The sequence below is a fragment of the Natator depressus genome, chromosome 16 (assembly GCF_965152275.1).
Source record: "Natator depressus isolate rNatDep1 chromosome 16, rNatDep2.hap1, whole genome shotgun sequence".
In the NCBI taxonomy this organism is placed as follows: domain Eukaryota; kingdom Metazoa; phylum Chordata; order Testudines; family Cheloniidae; genus Natator; species Natator depressus.
This window is the reverse complement of record NC_134249.1, coordinates 2,190,461-2,210,230: the sequence shown is the minus strand read 5'-3', so window position 1 is coordinate 2,210,230 and position 19,770 is coordinate 2,190,461. Positions and strand designations below refer to the sequence as shown.

The 19,770-nt window shown below is 44.1% G+C and overlaps 1 protein-coding gene across 2 annotated transcripts in view; it reads right to left on the bottom strand.

Moving 5' to 3' along the window:
* The window catches only part of PNPLA7 (patatin like domain 7, lysophospholipase), a 400,735-nt gene that overhangs the window by 45,424 nt on the left and 335,541 nt on the right, over nt 1–19,770 (bottom strand). For both annotated transcript variants that reach the window (XM_074973884.1, XM_074973883.1), the window contains exons 28-29: nt 12,323–12,439; nt 7,738–7,807 (exon numbers count right to left, since the gene is read on the bottom strand). In XM_074973884.1, coding sequence (XP_074829985.1) covers nt 7,738–7,807; nt 12,323–12,439 — 187 coding nt within the window. The remainder of the gene's footprint in view (nt 1–7,737; nt 7,808–12,322; nt 12,440–19,770) is intronic.

Here is a 19,770-nt window from a genome sequence, read left to right as displayed (position 1 = left end):
CTCTGCAGGATCCAGTTAGTCAGGATGCAAACCTGGCCTCCTCTGATTAACACAGCACCTTTGAGGACTCCATCCAGACTTGTGCCATCCACTCAGTAACTTCAGCCCCCTAATCAGAAGGAGGTGTTACGCCTGCACCGCCAATCTCTCACAGAACATCTCAAGATTTTAATTTTACTGTACTCTACTTAGCACAGGTGCTTGAGCCCCATAATCGCATCTCCTGCCCAGTCCTGGGTGCTTCACAGAGGAAACAACCTGCTCTTTCATTTCAGTTCTACACAGAGAGCATTAGAGATTGGCCAAAACCAAAACCTCCCAAAACTTTGATGGTCCAGATCAAATGACACGCAAAGACAAACTACTCCCAGGGTGAGATGTTCCAAAACAAAACTCAGCAAGCAAGGATGAACAAAGCCCCAAATGACCCCATTTTGTCTATTTCAACAAAGCACAAGACCCGCAAGAGAGCAGCCTGTGAGACTGCTGTCATACCACAAGTACTCCAGGGAAGTGTTCTATACGTAGTGGCAATTGCTTTAAATCACCATGGAACGGTCGCACTTGGGAAGCTGTTATGTGGTACAGGAGGAAGCAAAACAACCATCTCTGAATCACCACGTTAATCTATTAATTAGCTGACCGAACAGATTTATTTGTTAATACAAGAGACCTTTTCTCACCATTTAAAAGAGTATGCAGCGGATGAGAGAACATACAGAGACCCAGTTGGCTTGGATTCCTTTGGCAGGGTCACCCATACGGTTCTCATCCCCAGACACCAATACTTGGCTTTAAAGAGTAATAATTACTGTATATTATTTGTATTATGCCAGTGTGTAGGGACGACCAAAAATGGGGCCTCGTTGTGCTAGGCACTGTATTAACTGAATCATGGATACTCCCTGCCTCAACGAGATTACAATGTAAATAAGCCAGACAGGCAAAGGGTGGGAGATACCACACAAACAGAGTGACGGTTTGCAAATGGCAGGTGACAAGATTTTTAATCTGTGTTTGTTTTGGGTGGGTTTTGTTGGGAGGGGACATTGAAGGGAGGGGAAATAAGGGGGCCAGAGCAGGGCAGAGGAGAGGGTTTCATGGAGAGCTGGTGGAGAAAGGCTGAGGTGAAGAGACAGGGAGGGAGGGAGCAAACTGCCAATCAGCATGGGGAGAACGTCTCTGGTCCTTCCCTGGAACTTCTTTCTTCGCCAGCCCAACCCTTCCCCGCCTGGCTGTTACAATGATAGTCTCTGTACCTTTCGTTCTAGGACCACAAAGCTTTTACAAACGTTATTTCAGCCTCACAGCCCACTGACAGTTGGGTAGGTAGATACCATTATACTATTTAGCAGCGAGGGAAATTGGGATCAGAAAGGTTAAAGTGACTTGCCCACGCTCATAGTTTCAGACACTGGCAGAACCAGGACTAAATCCCAGGATTCCTGACTCCCTGCTCCTTATTATAAGCACTAAACTTCCTCGTAAAGACAACAATGCCAGTACTGGGCAGGGATCGTTGAGATGTTTCTGTACTGCTGGTTTCATGCATGTTATACCGGGCATTTTTGCCCAAACATTCTATCATATAGACTCAAAGTCCTTAAATGCATGTCTAGGTGCATACTGACCCCAAGCTGGGTCAGCACGTGTGTTGAGCTGTGATTTGCTCCCTTACCACACATTTTGCACTGTGGAAGTAGTAAAGGTGCAGCTATCAGGGCTAGATAGTCCTCCACTGCTATTCCCACAATTCCCTGTACAGGAAGTCCTTGGACTTACAACGCCGACTTACATTTGGACGCCACTTACAACGCTTTTCAGTTGACTGCTCGTTTCGCCCTTACAATGGTAGATTTGCACAAAGTTCGCTTGAAATCACGTCCTGGTTGCATTATACTTGTATGGAGCTGGAAGGGGTCGCTTCTGATTGGCTTTGAAGCAGCAGGGTAGCTTGTTGCCAGGTAGGGTTGCTGCTTGTTTTTGATTGGCTCCCGGCCCTGTGCTCAGCCTTCTGAAAGCTTGAACAGTGATTGGTTAAGGCTCAGCATGTGTGCCGTTCTCCCTGACTTTCTGAGCCTGTGTTGCTGGGATTCTGAGCAGCATATGTGAGTTTTTATGTTTATCTGAATGCTTTTTACTAAATACAGTGTACAGTAAATACATTGATGTTGCAACATTAGTCATCTATAATTCATTGAGTACAAAAATCTGGATAATTGTGGGGAAAATAGTGTATCAAGCCTTGGTTCAGAAACCAATCCCCCCTTCATACCATTGATTCAACAAGGACAAGTGCAGAGTCCTGCACTTAGGATGGAAGAATCCCATGCACCGCTACAGACTAGGGACCGAATGGCTCGGCAGCAGTTCTGCAGAAAAGGACCTAGGGGTTACAGTGGACGAGAAGCTGGATATGAGTCAACAGTGTGCCCTTGTTGCCAAGAAGGCCAATGGCATTTTGGGGCGTATAAGTAGGGGCATTGCCAGCAGATCGAGGGACGTGATCGTTCCCCTCTGTTCGACATTGGTGAGGCCTCATCTGGAGTACTGTGTCCAGTTTTGGGCCCCACACTACAAGAAGGATGTGGAAAAATTGGAAAGCGTCCAGCGAAGGGCAACACAGATGATTAGGGGACTTGGACACATGACTTCTGAGGAGAGGCTGAGGGAACTGGGATTGTTTAGTCTGCGGAAGAGAAGAATGAGGGGGGATTTGATAGCTGCTTTCAACTACCTGAAAGGGGGTTCCAAAGAGGATGGATCTAGACTGTTCTCAGTGGTAGCAGATGACAGAACAAGGAGTAATGGTCTCAAGTTGCAGTGGGGGAGGTTTAGGTTGGATATTAGGAAAACATTTTTCACTAGGAGGGTGGTGAAGTACTGGAATGGTTACCTAGGGAGGTGGTGGAACTTCCTTCCTTTGAGGTTTTTAAGGTCAGGCTTGACAAAGCCCTGGGTGGGATGATTTAGTTGGGGACTGGTCCTGCTTTGAGCAGAGGGTTGGACTAGATGACCGCCTGAGGTCCCTGATATTCTGTGATTCCTATGGGAAAAGCAGTTTCGACTTACAACGTTTTGACTTACAATGCAATTCTGAGGAACGAATTGTGTCGTTAAGTCCGAGGACTCCCCGTACCTGTAGCTTCCAGCCGTTCTAGCAACTCACTTCCCACTCATCCTCTATACACCAAAGTCATCTGCCAGTTCATGTACCTTTGCTTGGTGTTTGGGGTTCTTCATTTTCCATGCAGCCTGCTCCAGTTTCTGAACAGCTCAGTCCAGCTCTGTCGAACAGCATCAAGGAGGCCCACCACCCAGCACGCTACTAGCTGGCTGGAGGAGCACACCAGGGTCCTAGTTAATCTCTGATGTAGACACACCAGGGATCATTATTCCAGCTGGAGCTCCAGAAATTCTATGAGACCATTTTGAAGAAACTGATGGAGGTGGGCACCCACCAGACTGGTGAGCAGTGCAGGAAGTGCATCAAGCACCTAAAGCAGTTGTACTACAAGGTGAAGGATGCAAATGGCAGGTTTGATAGGCACCCTCTACATGCCCCTGCTATGAGGAGCTAGACTGGCTGCTTGCCACCCTGAGCACAGAGCCCACTGTCCTCCATGACATAATATTGACCGGGGGCAATCTTACATGTGATCCAGCCTGAACGCAAAGCAGGGAAAATTAAATTTAAACACAAGTAGTGACTCTTTCAAACTACCTTTATAATTATTCCTGGCAAAACAATTAAAAGAGTACAGGCTTTGCAAGCATGAGCCCAAATCTTTGCAAATTCTGCTCTTTAATAACTCTGCCACATCGATGTAATCAGCGATGAGCTGCCAGAAGCTGAAGAACCAGTTCCTTCAGTTGCTCCGAGCCTTCAGCGGCACTTCGGCAGCACGTCCTTCAGTCGCTCCAGGTCTTCGGCGGCACTGAAGGACCTGCTGCTGAAGTGCCGCGAAGGCTCGGAGCAAGTGAAGGACGTGCCGCGGGGTGAGCAAAAATTCATAGGGGAGCTCAGGTTGGACGGACAGGACGGTCCTGAGGGCCGCATGTGGCCTGCAGGCCGGAGTTTGCCCACCCCTTTAACAACCGGTTCTAAACCGGCTTCTAAATTTAACAACTGGTTCACGCGAACTGGTGCGAATCAGCTCCAGCTCCCCACTGGATGTAATGATACAGATTTATACCTTGACTAGCAAAGCACTGTCCCAAACACCTTGCTAGGACTTCACCTCACCCTCTCAGCCAAGCCCAGATTTTTAAAACCTGGTTAACGAAACGCACATCTAATTCTTACCAGAATGTGTCTGTGGGCTGCCAACATTAGCTGTAATGAAAGCATTCCAAAGTGATAAAATTGTAGCCTGGTGCTGATGCAGAACATATAGTGAGGGACTCTTTCCTCTTTTAAATCATGACCAAAAAATGCTCTTTCACTGCCTTGGCAGGCACTTCCACCTCAGATTGACCGAGCCTCCCAGCCAGGACTCTTGTTGATAGGACTGTCCATCAGTAGGGTGTGATGAATATGGGAATTTTGACAATATTTTTTTTATGCCTTTGCATGCCTCAGTTTCCCCTGGGCTTTGCACTGCTATACACTGAGTGTAAAGGGAAGGCACAAGGTGTTTGACTCACACAGCAGCCTGGTTGGAGACCAGAGACATTAACAAACTGAATAAAGTCTGCACATGTGACGGGAGGATCCAGATGAGACAATGGAAATCCCAATGGCTGGGACAGTCACACTTAGCAATAACAGCCAAGAGGACGGAGATTCCCTTCCCGCCACACCTCTCTGCAGAAAAGGCCCCAAGCTAGAGAACAAAGTGGAAAGGTTCTGTGGCTATGATAAGCAGGGATCCTAGTTTTCTGTGATAAAAAAAACCTCCTATAAAAAAAAAAACATAAAAATTTGCATTTTTCCACTATTAAAATGAAATGCTGAACTTTAGTTTCCTTGGCCACTATATATATAGGTATCAGTTGAACACAATATTTACAATTTTGAAGCAAGTTCAAAGACTACCAGGGCCTTCAATTATTATAATAAAATAAATTAGTAGAATTGCAATTTGTATTTCTTACATATACCAAATACTTCTATGTCTGTATTCTGTATTTTCAGAAAACTGTTTTTTTAAATGCACAAAAAATCGAAAATTGCTTTTATATTAACATTATTCACTGTCTGAGTTAGTTCGGGAGGCTGAAGTGAAATCTGAGATGCACTAAAACATGAACACCTATACGCCGTTGGGTAACCTCTATACGCCGGAGGCAGTTTATTGGCGTATGTTTAGCTATGTAAATTTATAGCGCATTCAAAAATCAACCACAAGAGGGGAAGGTTGCGCACATTGAATAAGCGACATTGGTACTTTTAGTAAAATGTAGTTAATAGCTAATATATGTTTTTATTTTTTCACAAAATGTAAAAACTAAAGATTCTCTGTAAAAAACATACATTCCATGGTTTTCTGTGTCAAACGGATTTCTAGGCTCCCTAGTGATAAGAGTACAACAATAAAAATTGTTTACAAATTACAGGCCCCCATCACAGCATCACATCTCTTCATCCACATCCCCCTCCTTTCCAAGGATGGGGGAAAACTAGGCAACCCTTACTTCCTTTTCCTGCCTGGACCCAGCCCCAGTGATGCCAGGTCTACTTTCTGGTGGCCTATGCCTGGCCTGCGAATCACTCCATGTGAAAACACTCACTTTTATCCTCACAGATGTTGTGCAGAGTGCAGCAGGCCACAATAGAACAGAAGGCACTGGCCATATTGTCACTCTCACACCAAAGGGTAAAGTTTAATTATATTAATGTTAAATTGGAGTTGCAATGTTCCCTCCACAAGCTCAGCTCTCAATAGTTAGCCCTTAGCACATCAGACTTCAAATCTTGCTGGTCAAACTGGGTGTAGAGAATTTTGCATCTAGAATCTTTCATTACTGGATCTTCTGAGGTGGGTATGGATTTGTAACAGTGTTTCTTTTGTCTATCAGAGGTCAATGCTGGTAGGACGTTTGCTCTTCACTACTTTTGGTTATAGGTTTACTGGGGATCTCTAGATGGGGAAAAGCTTGGCTTTTGGGATCTCGTCAATAGAATACTGAAGACTGAATAATGCTTGAGGTGGAGGTGTTTGGGGGGTTTTCCCTCTATTTTTTTGATGCATGCACTGAATTCCAGAGACTGGTCTGAGCAGTTCTCAGGGTTTCCCCTATGCTTTAATATTCTGTTATTATTTTAAAACTTATTCCTGGAAAAAGGAATCTGTGTTCTCAAATGCCAAGCAGGATGTAGCTGGATTAACAAAACAGACACACTGGTGGGGGAGGAGGAAAGCAGAAAGATGTGCCAGCAGGAGCCAGCACTGATAAGTGGCTGCCTATTGATTTTACAATGTGTCTTCATAACTGGTATTTCAGATATAGGCTGTTCTATAGTATTAAAGGCCTCTCCACAAACCACTCCACCAAGATAAGGCTGCTGGTGCTGAACAAAATTTGACCATAAGATCAATTTCCATTAATGTCAAATGGTAACTCATTACATCTCAATAAATAGGAAGCAATTCCTATGAGAGATTTTTGGCACTTGAAGAGCCCATTTATGATCCCCTAGAAGAGGAGACTGCAAGGGAATGATGAATGAGAGAACTAAAAGGGAAAGCTCCCGGCTTCCTCTTATCCCTTTGCTATTGCAAGTGTTTAGAAGGAAGACATGGGAATCAGATGGGTATGTTTTACTGAGAGAAAAACAGAAGTGATCAAAGCCACACGGTGCAATGGCTGGTAGAGCGCAAAACTTGTCACTGTTTTCTTTCAAAGAGAAAATCACCTGACCAGTATTGAAAATGAACACTGTTGTGAATAGCGGCTAAATTCTAATCTATTGTCTTGGAACACTCCAGCTTGGTGTAGCATACTTGCAAGTTTGTCACTTCCCTACTAAGAGGCAAGTTCTCCAACAGCCCAGTTTAAAAGAAGCAGGGAGAACTCAGCCATATTTGTAAATGGTTTTGTGAAAAACCACAGAAAAGGACAATAATCGGGAGCCAAACAGAGGTGACTATAAAAAGAAAAGGAGTACTTATGGTACCTTAGAGACTAACCCATTTATTTGAGCATAAGCTTTCGTGAGCTACAGCTCACTTCATCGGATGCATATAGAGGTCACTATATTGCATAAGCAAAAATAGTCATCAAACCAATGGGCCTGGTTTCTCATTTACACTAAGACCCTTTTACACTGCTCTGGCAATGTAAGACAGCCTTAAAGTTATAAAGATCCCTATATAGTGCCAGAGCAACAAAGGGGCCTTATTGTAAATAAGCATCTGACCCCATGTCTCTTCCTGGGGAGAACAGCTAGATTCATGAGGGCTTTTATTTAAATGCATGATTTTTACAATTAATTCTGATTTAAGGGGGAGTTTTTGTATTCCATGCATGTTTTTATGAACACATTGGTGTCCATGAACTAATTTACACTCCACGCAGTGAATCATCTTGCCTATTTCAATTCCTCAGGTGCTATGGCTCCTTGTAATCTGTGTGCAGCCATGGATCTGGTGTTCAGCAGGTAGCACTGAGAAGGACGAAGGAAAAGTAAAGGGATGGAAAGAAATGAAACTATACAGAAAGGCTGGCATTCAAACATCACTGCAAGCTCAGAGACACCCCCCGCCCCGCAGAAGGCTATCTGGACACACTTACCATCTGTGTGGACTCTCATGGCTGACGCAGTAATGTCAGTCGTGATAGTGAAGTAAGGAATCCACAGATCCTGCAATACAGGAAGTGTCAGTTTTACAGTCATCAGTAACCCTGGGCATAAGGTGACAAGCAATTCTAACACAGGGACATATACGCATAAATGCCTGCACACAGAGATGAAAATGCGAGCCCTGCGTGGGTGGCTAAAAATCTGGCTCTAAAGCAAACACTTTATGTATAACCAACTGGGATGAAAAGCCATGTTCTCTTTTCCTAACACTAATGAAATAATATTTCCAGGAAAATAAGAAGGTTTTTGAGATTCTCAATATACAATACAGGGTATAGCAGATCCATAACCTATGTTTGTAAAAGTCTATATTTACTCCTTTTGGAGTTATGTTAACCTACAACATTAGCACTCTTTACAGCAAAACCCGTCTTACACAATTACAGATGAGAAAATGTGGATGCCCAGAAGAAGTCAGTTTTTAAAGGGCAAACAAAATTGTATTGGAAACTTTGGGGACGCTTTGAAATAATCCTTTAAGACAAGGGTTTGCCCAGTGGGAGTCCTCCTTAGCGCAAGTCTCACTGTTACTTTTAGGAGACATTCTTGTGTATACACATCCCTACATATACTCATTTTTCAGTCTCAATATCTTTACTGGCATGAGTAGTGAACAAGTGCTAGCAAAGTTAATTTCTCTCTCTCTGTACGGCAGGTATAACAGTGATAATGGGGTAGCTGGGTTCTATAACTGTCCATTTTGCATCAGTGTCTATTTCTGAGGTGGTGACAGCTGATGTCTTCACAGACAAGGTCAGCTTCCAGACTACTGCACTGGGCAGCACAGTATGGGGAGGAGGTGACCAGCCCTCTGTGGAGAAAGAAGTGGTTCAGGACTATTTAGAAAAGCTGGACGAGCACAAGTCCATGGGACCTGATGTGCTGCATCCGAGGGTGCTAAAGGAGTTGGCAGATGTCACTGCAGAGCCATTGGCCATTATCTTTGAAAACTCATGGCGATCGGGGGAGGTCCCAGATGACTGGAAAAAGGCTAATGTAGTGCCCATCTTTAAAAAAGGGAAGGAGGAGGATCTGGAGAACTACAGGCCAGTCAGCCTCACCTCAGTTCCTGGAAAAATCATGGAGCAAGTCCTCAGTGAATCAATTCTGAAGCAGAGGAAAGTGATCAGGAACAGTCAGCATGGATTCACCAAGGGCAAGTCATGCCTGACTAACCTAATTGCCTTCTATGACAAGATAACTGGCTCTGTGGATGAGGGGAAAGCAGTGGATGTGTTGTTCCTTGACTTTAGCAAAGCTTTTGACATGGTCTCCCACAGCATTCTTGCCAGCAAGTTAAAGAAGTATGGGCTGGATGAATGGACTATAAGGTGGACAGAAAGCTGGCTAGATCGTCAGGCTCAACGGGAAGTGATCAATGGCTCCATGTCTAGTTGGCGGCCGGCATCAAGTGGAGTGCCCCAAGGGTCGGTCCTGGGGCCGGTTTTGTTCAATATCTTCATTAATGATCTGGAGGATGGCGTGGATTGCACCCTCAGCAAGTTTGCAGATGACACTAAACTGGGAGGAGTGGTAGATATGCTGGAGGTTAGGGATAGGCCACAGAGGGACCTAGATAAATTAGAGGATTGGGCCAAAGGAAATCTGATGAGGTTCAAGAAGGACAAGTGCAGAGTCCTGCACTTAGGACGGAAGAATCCCATGCACCGCTACAGACTAGGGACCGAATGGCTCGGCAGCAGTTCTGCAGAAAAGGACCTAGGGGTTACAGTGGACGAGAAGCTGGATATGAGTCAACAGTGTGCCCTTGCTGCCAAGAAGGAGCATTTTCGGCTGTATAAGTAGGAGCATTGCCAGCAGATCGAGGGATGTGATCATTGTCCTCTATTCAGCATTGGTGAGGCCTCTTAGCAGGACCAATCCCCAACTAAATCATCTCACCCAGGGCTTTGTCAAGCCTGACCTTAAAAACCTCTAAGGAAGGAGATTCCACCACCTCCCTAGGTAACGCATTCCAGTGCTTCACCACCCTCCTAGTGAAAAAGTTTTTCCTAATATCCAACCTAAACCTCCCCCACTGCAACTTGAGACCATTACTCCTCGTTCTGTCATCTGCTACCACTGAGAACAGTCTAGATCATTCCTCTTTGGAACCCCTTTCAGGTAGTTGAAAGCAGCTATCAAATCCCCCCTCATTCTTCTCTTCTGCAGACTAAATAATCCCAGTTCCCTCAGCCTCTCCTCATAAGTTATGTGCTCCAGCCCCCAATCATTTTTGTTGCCCTCTGCTGGACTCTTTCCAATTTTTCCACATCCTTCTTGTAGTGTGGGGCCCAAAACTGGACATAGTACTCCATATGAGGCCTCACCAATGCCGAATGGAGGGAAATGATCATGTCCCTCGATCTGCTGGCAATGCTCCTACTTATACAGCCCAAAATGCCGTTAGCCTTCTTGATGCAGTACGTTTTTAAAAAAGCTGTTTATTAAACATAGTCTGATACCAAGAGGATTCCAAAGAGATTCACAGATTCCAAAGCCAGAAGGGACCATCGAGAACATCAAGTCTGGCCTCTTGTATAACACAGGTCATAGGACTTCCCTGAATTAATCCCTGTTTGAACTAGAGCAGATTTTTTAGAAAATCATCCGGTCTTGATTTACAAATCGCCACTGATGGAGAATCCACCATGACCCTTGCTAAGTTGTTCTAATGGTTAATTAACCTCATTTTTAAAACATATGTCTTATTTCTAGTCTGAACTTGTCCAGCTTCAACTTCCAGCCATTGGACTGTGTTGTGCCTTTCTTTCCTAGATATAAGAGCCTGTTATCAAATTTTTGTTTCCCGGGTAGGTACGTATGATCAAGTCACCCTTAACCTGTTCGTTAAGCTAAATAGATTGAGCTCCTTGAATCTATCACTATAAGGCAGGTTTTCCATTCCTTTAATCATTCTTGTGGCTCTCCTCTGAACCCTCTCCAATATATCAACATCCTTCTTGAATTGTGGACACCAGAAGTGGACACTATACTCTAGTAGTGGCTGCACCAGTGCCAAAAAACAGAGGTTATATGACGTCCCTACTCCTATTTGAGATTCCCATGTATACATCTAGGGATTGCATTAGCCCTGCAGCCAAGGCGTTGCACTGGGAGCGTCTCTGACAAACATGCAGGCATATGGATTACAGTTGAGCAAAATGGGATACGACCCCTGAGCTAGACAAATGCTCCCCTGATTGGGATTGCTGGGAGAAGAGTTTTTAATCATGTGCTTTATGACAGTGACAGTGGAGGATGAGGTGACATTTCACATGTCAGTCGTTTCACAGGCATCTTACACAGTGCCTAAAAATGACCAAAAAGGTCCTGACCTACAATACAGAGAGCAGAAACGGTTAACATTCAGTATGTTCATTCTTAAAAAGTCAATGCACATTTTAAAATGTTCACTGCACTTTTTTAAGCCCTTTCTGTGGAATGCACCCCAAAGGGTTACACAAACTCTTCTTTCAAAAGAGTGACTAGTTTAAAAGAATTACCGACTGGACTAGCGAGACAATAATGAAAAACCATTTAGGTTTGTGGTCAGGTGTACTCCCCACACCAACGCTGAGAGAGCTGAATTAGGCAGGCAGGCCCAATCAGCCAATTAAGCAGCAAATGAGGGTGAATTAGGCTGGAGAGCCTTGATTAGAAAGGACACCTGGAAGGGATCAGCCAGGGGCTTCCATAAGGCCAGGAGGCTGGCAGCAGGGAGGAAGTCTGTAGCCTCTCTCCCTGGAGTAAGGTAGAAGGAAGCGGGGAAGGAACTCCTGAGACCTACTAGGCCTTAGAGAGATCTGACTTGGAGACCTGGAGAAACACAGTAGGAAGTAGTTCAGGGGCTAGAGCAGTAAGGTGGGTGCCCTGCAGACCTCAACCTCTTGTTACAAGGCCCTGGACTGGAACCCAAAGTAGAGGGCAGGCCTAAGGTCCCCTACCAACCACTGCAGAGTATTACTGCTTGGGGCAGCATCAAGGCCTGGGCATGAGGAGGACTGCCTGATGCACTTGAGCAGAAAGACTCTGAAGGACTCCCCACTGGGAGGGGAATTACAGTGTGACCTGGCTGGAAGGCTAAGTCACAAAGCAGCTGTGCTGCGAATCTGTGAACGGGAGGAGAGGTGCAGACAGTGGAGGAGACAGAAGGGGGCGCTAAACTGGGCAGAGCTAATCCCCAGAACACCAAAAGGAGGCACAACCCAGCAGTGAGTGACAAGGTCACATGGCTCTGACTCAGGCTCTCAGCCAGGCAGGTTTAATTGGCAATCCAAACAGAAGTGATTAAACAGATATTTTACCTACCACATGGTAGGTCCAAATTCCATTAAAATGGCATTAGAGGTAAATCCTCCCTCCCAGGCTGGTGCAATGTTAAGTTAATTGTTACAGCATGCTGTACATCAGGCCAGAATACCTAAACTATTATGAGCATAGAAAAAACAGACCTTTCTATTGCAATCCAACAGCAGAACATTTGTTACACATTAAAGCAAACAAGCAAGTTACCTCAATCTGTTTGTCTTTGAAGATGTTGCTGATGCCATTGTTAAATGAAGCTCCAGAGAACATGGAGGTTATTGGATATGTCAAGTCTAGCACAGTCTTAAACACTGAATTCATTTCCTAAAAGTAGGAAGAAAATATTTCAAAGGTGAGCTATATGGTGGAAACCCACTGAAATCCTACTCATCTGCATTTGGAGTGAGGTTCTGTTCCAACTTTAAAAGCAAAGATGAGCGAGCTACTCTGGTGAACACAATCATCAAAAGAACCAAAAACATAACAGCAAGGGTCACAAACAATATCTGCTTTGTTGGGTGTCACAGATTAAAATAACTTCAAACTCTGTATTTAGCTTCTATTAAGGATACAGAAAAATATGCATCTGCATTACTTAGTTTATGTAAAAGTCCACACTAAAGTAGCAAACTCTCTACAGCAGAAAAACATGGGCACTGCCATTAGGTGGACATTTCCCACCCAATCTATTTCTGGAGACTGTGGAGTATGGAAGGATTAGAGGACCTCAGCACTTCCCATCTTCTTTGTTGACGCTAAAATGAGTAAGTTTTACTATACTGTATATGATCTGTCCCGTTGCTACATAGAAATGACACTATAAAGCTAGATTATCCTGACTGGGATGCACAGGGATATGGTATATGGGGCTAGAACAGGGGGCTGGGTGTGAGGATTTCTGGCTCTATTCTTGGCTCTGCCACTTGCTCATTTTTGGGCACGTCTATAATTTCTTTGTGCCTCGGTGTAACACTTCTTCAATCCATATAATTCGACGTGCAAGGGTGATGTCATGCTGAATTCATTCATCTTTTAGAGCTTCCAGAGCCTCTCTATAGAAGTGTAAATAATTTTTATTCCTAAATCAATTAGCACTTTCTTTATCTTTTTTCTTAAAAACCAGCACTGAGCTATGATGATGTTGGGCCTCCAGAAAAAACATAACACAGGTTCATCTAGTGTAGCTAAATAAATGAGTTTAGATTAGACAGGCAGGCAGGCAGGCACTCTCAAATATCTTCAGTGTAACAGGCCCAAACAAGAATTAAGCTTTCATGGAATTTCTTTTAATTTCAGATTTGCTAAATCTTTGTGCTAAACAATGTTTCCTTTATTTAATTTACTAGTTTATTAATTTAATTTGAAAATCAGGAAGCCTCCAATCCATTAGCATAGCTACATTATCTGGGCTTGAGTGAAATACAGGACTACAGAAGCGTAATGTCTGAGTATATTATACCGAATTAAATTAAAATTCAATGCAAGACATCTAAATATGCAAATGATATCTTCCCACTTACTGTGTCAATTTTAAATACCACACCAAGAGAATAATCCACTATTCTTTTTCTCAATGAAATAGCATTTTATTAGACAAAAATCTTTTTTCCTTTCCACATCTTTTCCACGACTTAATGAATGGGGCTTAGGCACGCAGGAACTGGGGCGGATTAATGCACCAACAAGGCCTCTATGGCTGCAGTCCATTAAATGATTTGTAATCAACATCTAGTTGCCTCTTCACTTTAGCAAGGGTTTAAGAAAGTGCAGAACTAGCCCACATCATGATTTCCATTCTCCTCTATCGATACTCTACCTGCTCCGAGACAGTGTGACTGTTAAAACAAAAAGAAAAGGAGGACTTGTGGCATCTTAGAGACGAACAAATTTATTTGAGCATAAGCTTTCGTGAGCTACACGATGAAGTGAGCTGTAGCTCACGAAAGCTTATGCTCAAATAAATTGGGTAGTCTCTAAGGTGCCACAAGTCCTCCTTTTCTTTTTGCAAATACAGACTAACACGGCTGCTACTCTGAAACCTGTTAAAACAAAGTTCTATAAAAACAAGTCAACTAAAAGCAGCTGAATAGGGAACCCCTAAAAGAGCTGAAATGCCTTAGCAGAAGATAACAGAACTGTCAGCTTCACACCTTTGCACACTTAAGGCTTTGAGAGGGTGGAGAAAGTTTGCCAAACCTAATAATGAACATGCTGGTCATGGGTCCAGAGTTAATAGTGAGGTAAGTTTTACACTTCAAGGAGGGATTCAACCTGTTATATGTGACAAATACAGTGAATCCGTCCAAAATTAAAGTACTTTTTTTAAAAAAAAAAAGTATAAAATTATTTTTGGGAACATACCAGAAAATCCATTAGTTTATGAGCTATAATTAAATTGTTAACTAGAACCTTCAAGAAATTTAGTGCCCAGTGTCATACCTGTTTTTGTCCCTACTGGTCTTAACAATGCAGACTTCCCATAGAGTAAATACTCGCTGAAACCTTGTATGTAAGGTACCGTGGAAGAAATATTTTAGAATGAATGGTAATTAATTCTACTTCAAAATAACATATTCTTATTCTTTATAACTGAAAGTTTCTCCTTTAGCTGAGCTGTCCTCTTCCAAAATAGCTGACATCTCCTATTGCTCTTCGCGGGGCTGAAGGTACAGGCTGCCCTTAGCAAAGATGGCTCATCGCCTGCCTTTACCTGCTCCTCCCTAGTGCTCCCTTCTCTACTTTTCGAAAATAAAGAAGGCCAATATCGTCCCTAAAAGTAGCCTGGCTTCACTCCCAAGGCAGTGTGCGTTTGTAAAGAGGACATCTTAACTGTGTACAGTCTGTGGCCTCATTCTCAATTGGCAGGATATGGCAGCCATTCTGAAAGATGGCAATTCTTCATGAGTTCATCAGAGAGATGATTTTATTGTTCACCCTCTGCTGAGGGATATATTTGCATTTTTAAAAACAAACAAACATGATCATTAATACTAAAACAGGTATTTTCAAAAACTACCTACTGCACCAGATCCACTCAATGAGCAGAGGAAAACTAGGGTTTGTGAGCAGGGGAATGTATGGGGTGCAGAAGTGAGAGGAAACTGCATGCAGGGTAACATGGAAGTCAGGAGACAGGGGCGCCACTGAAGCGCACACACCAGCTACTTTGTTTTTCTCTGGAGATGCAAAACTGCCATAAACTCATCTTAACTGGCCAGGACACTGGCAACCAGAGCGTCTGGGTGAATTTAACTGTATAAGCTAAAATTTTAAAAAATGGTTCAAAGTTAGTATTACATATTTATATTCTCTTCAGGTTCTTGTTTAATGTTCATGTATAATACTTTAATAATTTGAAAAAACCCAACAAGCAAAGAAATTCCCAAGGGAAATCTATATTAAAATTGATTAAAGGTGGAGCATACGTGTCAATATTTTAGAGTAAACTACATTGCATGGACGTTGTAATTATTCCAAACCCAACCACTTTAAACCCAGGAAATAAGACTGAACTTCAAAGAAATCCAGATAGTTCAAAGTCTGAAAATGCATGGTTAGAGCATCCAAAACCTTAACAATATTGTAGTGGCATGGGGGGGAAGGGGGAAGATATAATATTTTTAAAAATCAGTTTAAGTTCCTCTGGAACTATAAAAATTGAAAGTTTCATTACAGGGGACAGTTAAGGTTGTTTGGGTGCCTTTGGTGCATTGCAGGACCATAGGCATGTTTAGATTTCTTTTAAATTCACCCTTAGCTCTATATTTCCTGGGTTTATAATGCTTATGTTGGCCCCTTATTGAAACTTAGTGGGTTGGTTTTTTTGGTTGGCCCTCTCCCAGTACCAAAAGAAAGGAGAAGAGCTAAAGAGAAATGAGGATCTTGAGTTGACAGTCCCCAAGGCCAATGGGGAGCAGCCACCCTGATTGATAGGGTGGACAAACCAATGAGAGAGTCAGGAGCCTGAGGCACATCCTCTGTGTTAGGTGGAGCTGCCTGAGCCAGGATAGGGCAGAGCTAAGGGGAGAGCAGCAGACTGAGCTGAGCTGGAGGCAGAGCAGCAGCAGCCAGCATCAGAGGGGCCAGAGAAGCAGCCCAGAAGGCAGATGAGGCTGGAGCCAGAGCTGGGCTGGAGGCAGGGCAACAGCACTGAGCCAGAAGAGGCAGAGCTGGGGAGCTGGAACAGCCTGGAGCTGGGGAAGCACAGACCATCCGTGCCTATGGTGAGTAAGGGCTGAGCTACCTTGGCCAGCTACAGGGCCAGAGGCTAGATGGAGGAAGCTAGACATGCCACAAGTAACCCCACTGTTGAGCGCGGCGAGGAGCTGGGGAGAGTGAAGTGGGACCTTGGGCAGAGGGCTGAGTGGAAGGAGACGTTGCCAGACAAGAGGGCCTTGAAGGCTGGTCGGGGTGGGGGAGGGAGGAGGGGAGACGACGTGAAGCCAACGGGGGGAGGGGCCTGTACTGGGGGAGAAGTGTCCCTGGCACCTAGCGCCTGAGGCCACCGCCAGAGCAGGCGTCTGACCCACAATATCACCCCAGTGCAGCCAGGACCTGAGAGGGAGGTCTAGGACGGGTGAGGAACAGACTGTGAACTTGCCTTACATCCCAGAGATGGCTGTTTGTGGTGTTCCCTGTGCCCATAAGGGAAGATTCTTTATTTCCTTTACCCTTTTCCATTTTATACTTATTTTTCTTACAGTTGCTGTTTAATAAATATTTGGTTTGAACTTAATGTAGTGCTCACTAGGCCAAGGAAGTAGGAGAGAGCACCCTGGAGTGGGGACACCCTAACCCCTGTCCTAAGTGACCATGACAAGATTGGGGGTTCAGCCTCTCAGGAATCCTGGGCCCAGCCTTGTTGGGGTTCTGAGGACTCTGCTGCACAGGAGAGTGGAAGGGGAGCCCTCGAGGTCAGGCAGGGCTCTGGGTAAAGGGGGTGGGAGCGGGGACTCAGATCCTTTCTCTAGCCAATGCCACTGGGATACCGCAGGAGCCAGGAAAGCTCCCCACAGTAGCGGGACCATTCCCCCGCTTACACTTGGGTTGGGGATGGTTACAACATCTGGGTAAGGCATTTTACCCTAACTGACAGACAAGACCTTCTCTGCCCTAACTCCATATTACTGTATTGTCTGTGACTATTAAATAGCAATGTTTTCATGTTTGCTTTTTAAAGGCTTCCACAAAAAACATGTTCAATACTTCAATGTTCCCTTCTAGTGCGGGGACCCAAACACACCAGCACTTGGCTAGTGCATGGGAATCAAAGCAAGCTCACTTGAACTGTACTATAAAGGAGAAACCGATCAGCCTGCTTTCCTTGTCCAAATGGAATAGAAACCCTGGGAAGATACAATGAATAAAACCTTCACGATTGCTTAAAAAGATTTTTTTAATGCAATTTAAAATTAATGAGCTGTGCTAATGGCAGTAAATCGCACCAGAGAGTTCTAGAGCAGGCTGCTGATGCACTCCTCATGTCCACAGACAGGAGGCTAAAGCACACCTGAAATGTGTGTGCCCCGCTGCTGGTATTTTAAACTGCAGAATTATTTATCATTTGTTTACATGCAGCCTGTTATGGATCAGGGACTTTTTAAAAACTCTGCATTTCACCTTAAACATTCCTTGGCTTGTGCTATGACTGTGTTAGATCTGAAGCTAACATAAGAGCACTCACTCACGTCTGACTACCAACTTCTGCTATCTCTCAGCTGTATGTGCTATCACTCACTGGGACCTCTCACAGGGAAGTTTTCCCACCTCCTGAGAGTAGAATGAGCTCTCTTTTCCTTTAGTATCCTTGCCTGGTGTTCATGCCAATGCCTTTGGCAATGCCTGCATTTTCTTCTTAGGTTTGTGTTTGTTTACATTGTTTTGTACTTGTATGTGTTGATATACATGAAGATTGGCATATGAACAAAAAAACCCCAACAGTGTAGGATGTGAAGTGATTTGCAAAGTGCAGTACCTAATAACTAATTATTCTCTACTTCCTAATGAGAGCTGTATGCCTCCCACAATGAAAACACCACATGTGGCCCTCAACTTGTGGACATCACACTGCAATCCTCACTCAGTGTTCTTCCCCAGAAGGCTATGTCACGTTCACAGCACCCTCTGACCCACTTTCATCTGCCCTATGTCCCGCAATGGGACTCTGGATTTAGACCCAGTCCTGATATTGCAGTGTGGCCCTCAGAGGATGGCTTCCTTTGTCCTGCAAAACAACATTTGGGCTGTGATGCCAGGCTGCAAAGAGCCAGCATGCCAGCATGGGAGCCAGAGAGTGGCTAATACCCTCAGTGTCCTGGCTAACAACTCCCCTTTCATCAAAACCTGTTTGCATGTATGAGGCTGTGTGCATGGCTCTGTGGAGCATGTGCCCAGTCACTGCTCTTCCAACCTCTAACTCCTTAAGATAGGAAAAATTTTAGCCACCTAATATAGGCACTACATAAAATCAAAATATTTTCTATAGTAAGAACTGTAAGTGGATCATATATACTTTGATATAATATTAGTGTGGATTCATTATCAGCTTTAAAAATTATATAGAAAACTGTAACTTGCTAAGCACAACAGAATAAATGGAGTAGAGTACATAATTGATATGCTCTGTGAGTTTCACACCCCATCTGCAGCATAGCAAATGAAAGCCATTATTTACTGGCTGGTCCATTATATCCAGAGATCCCACCAAATTAAACTGCGTGTCCCCCCTCAAGCACACTAGCAAAGAGATGCCAATTTCTAAAAATACCTAAAAGCTTTTTTGTCCTGCAGCCATTTCTCATGTGGGCTGGTGGCACAGAAACCAGTTGAAGTTATTTAATACATCACAATAGAGAATGTAAATAATAAGGTCCCTATAGGCTACGAAAGCCAGAACATGTGGTTCTAAACAACCATAACCTTCAACAGCCACAGCTAATGGGAACTAGGGCAGCAGGGGAAAAAAGGATGTTTCCACAGAACAGGGGCTTTCTAGCCTTTATGTATCAGGCTGATTTTGTAAAAATCTACTTCCAGACTGTTCTCCTCTAGCAACACACTGATCCTCCCATTGACTGGTTCTTGAATATCTGGCCTCTTTCCTGCCTCTGAGCAAGCCCAGTGGAGAAGTTTTCATGGAGACTCGTGGGGAGGGCAGAAGTGATCTTGCAGCTTTTGGACCCTGGAACTTTGAGGCTGTCTGGTGTTTGGCTGAGTCTCTGTAACAGACTCAGATTAGGCCCTCTGTGGAGAGTAAGGGATTTCATGAACTCCCTAACAACTCTGAGCTCCTGACACTAGGAACAGTGTTAGTGGGTAATGAAGAAAGTCACACCAAAGCCTTGGTCTCAAAGACAGCTACTGTAATTTGTGATGTGACGGGGAAGTATGTGGAAAAGCCATTCCTGGAAGAGTCACACTCCCATAATCTTAAAAAGTTTGCCACTTTGGGCTTCCACTGCTTTGTGCGGCACAGAAAATAATTTTGCTGGATCCAGTCCCACAGCACGCCATCCGCAGTGAAGAGGCCATCACCCAGAGCTGTCTGTTCTTATCTTGCCACATTTTGACATCTCCCTAAATAATTAAGCAACTCCTGTTTTGCATGTGGAATGGTGTGTGCTTGTCAAAATGGTTATAAAAATCCCAAGCAGCTT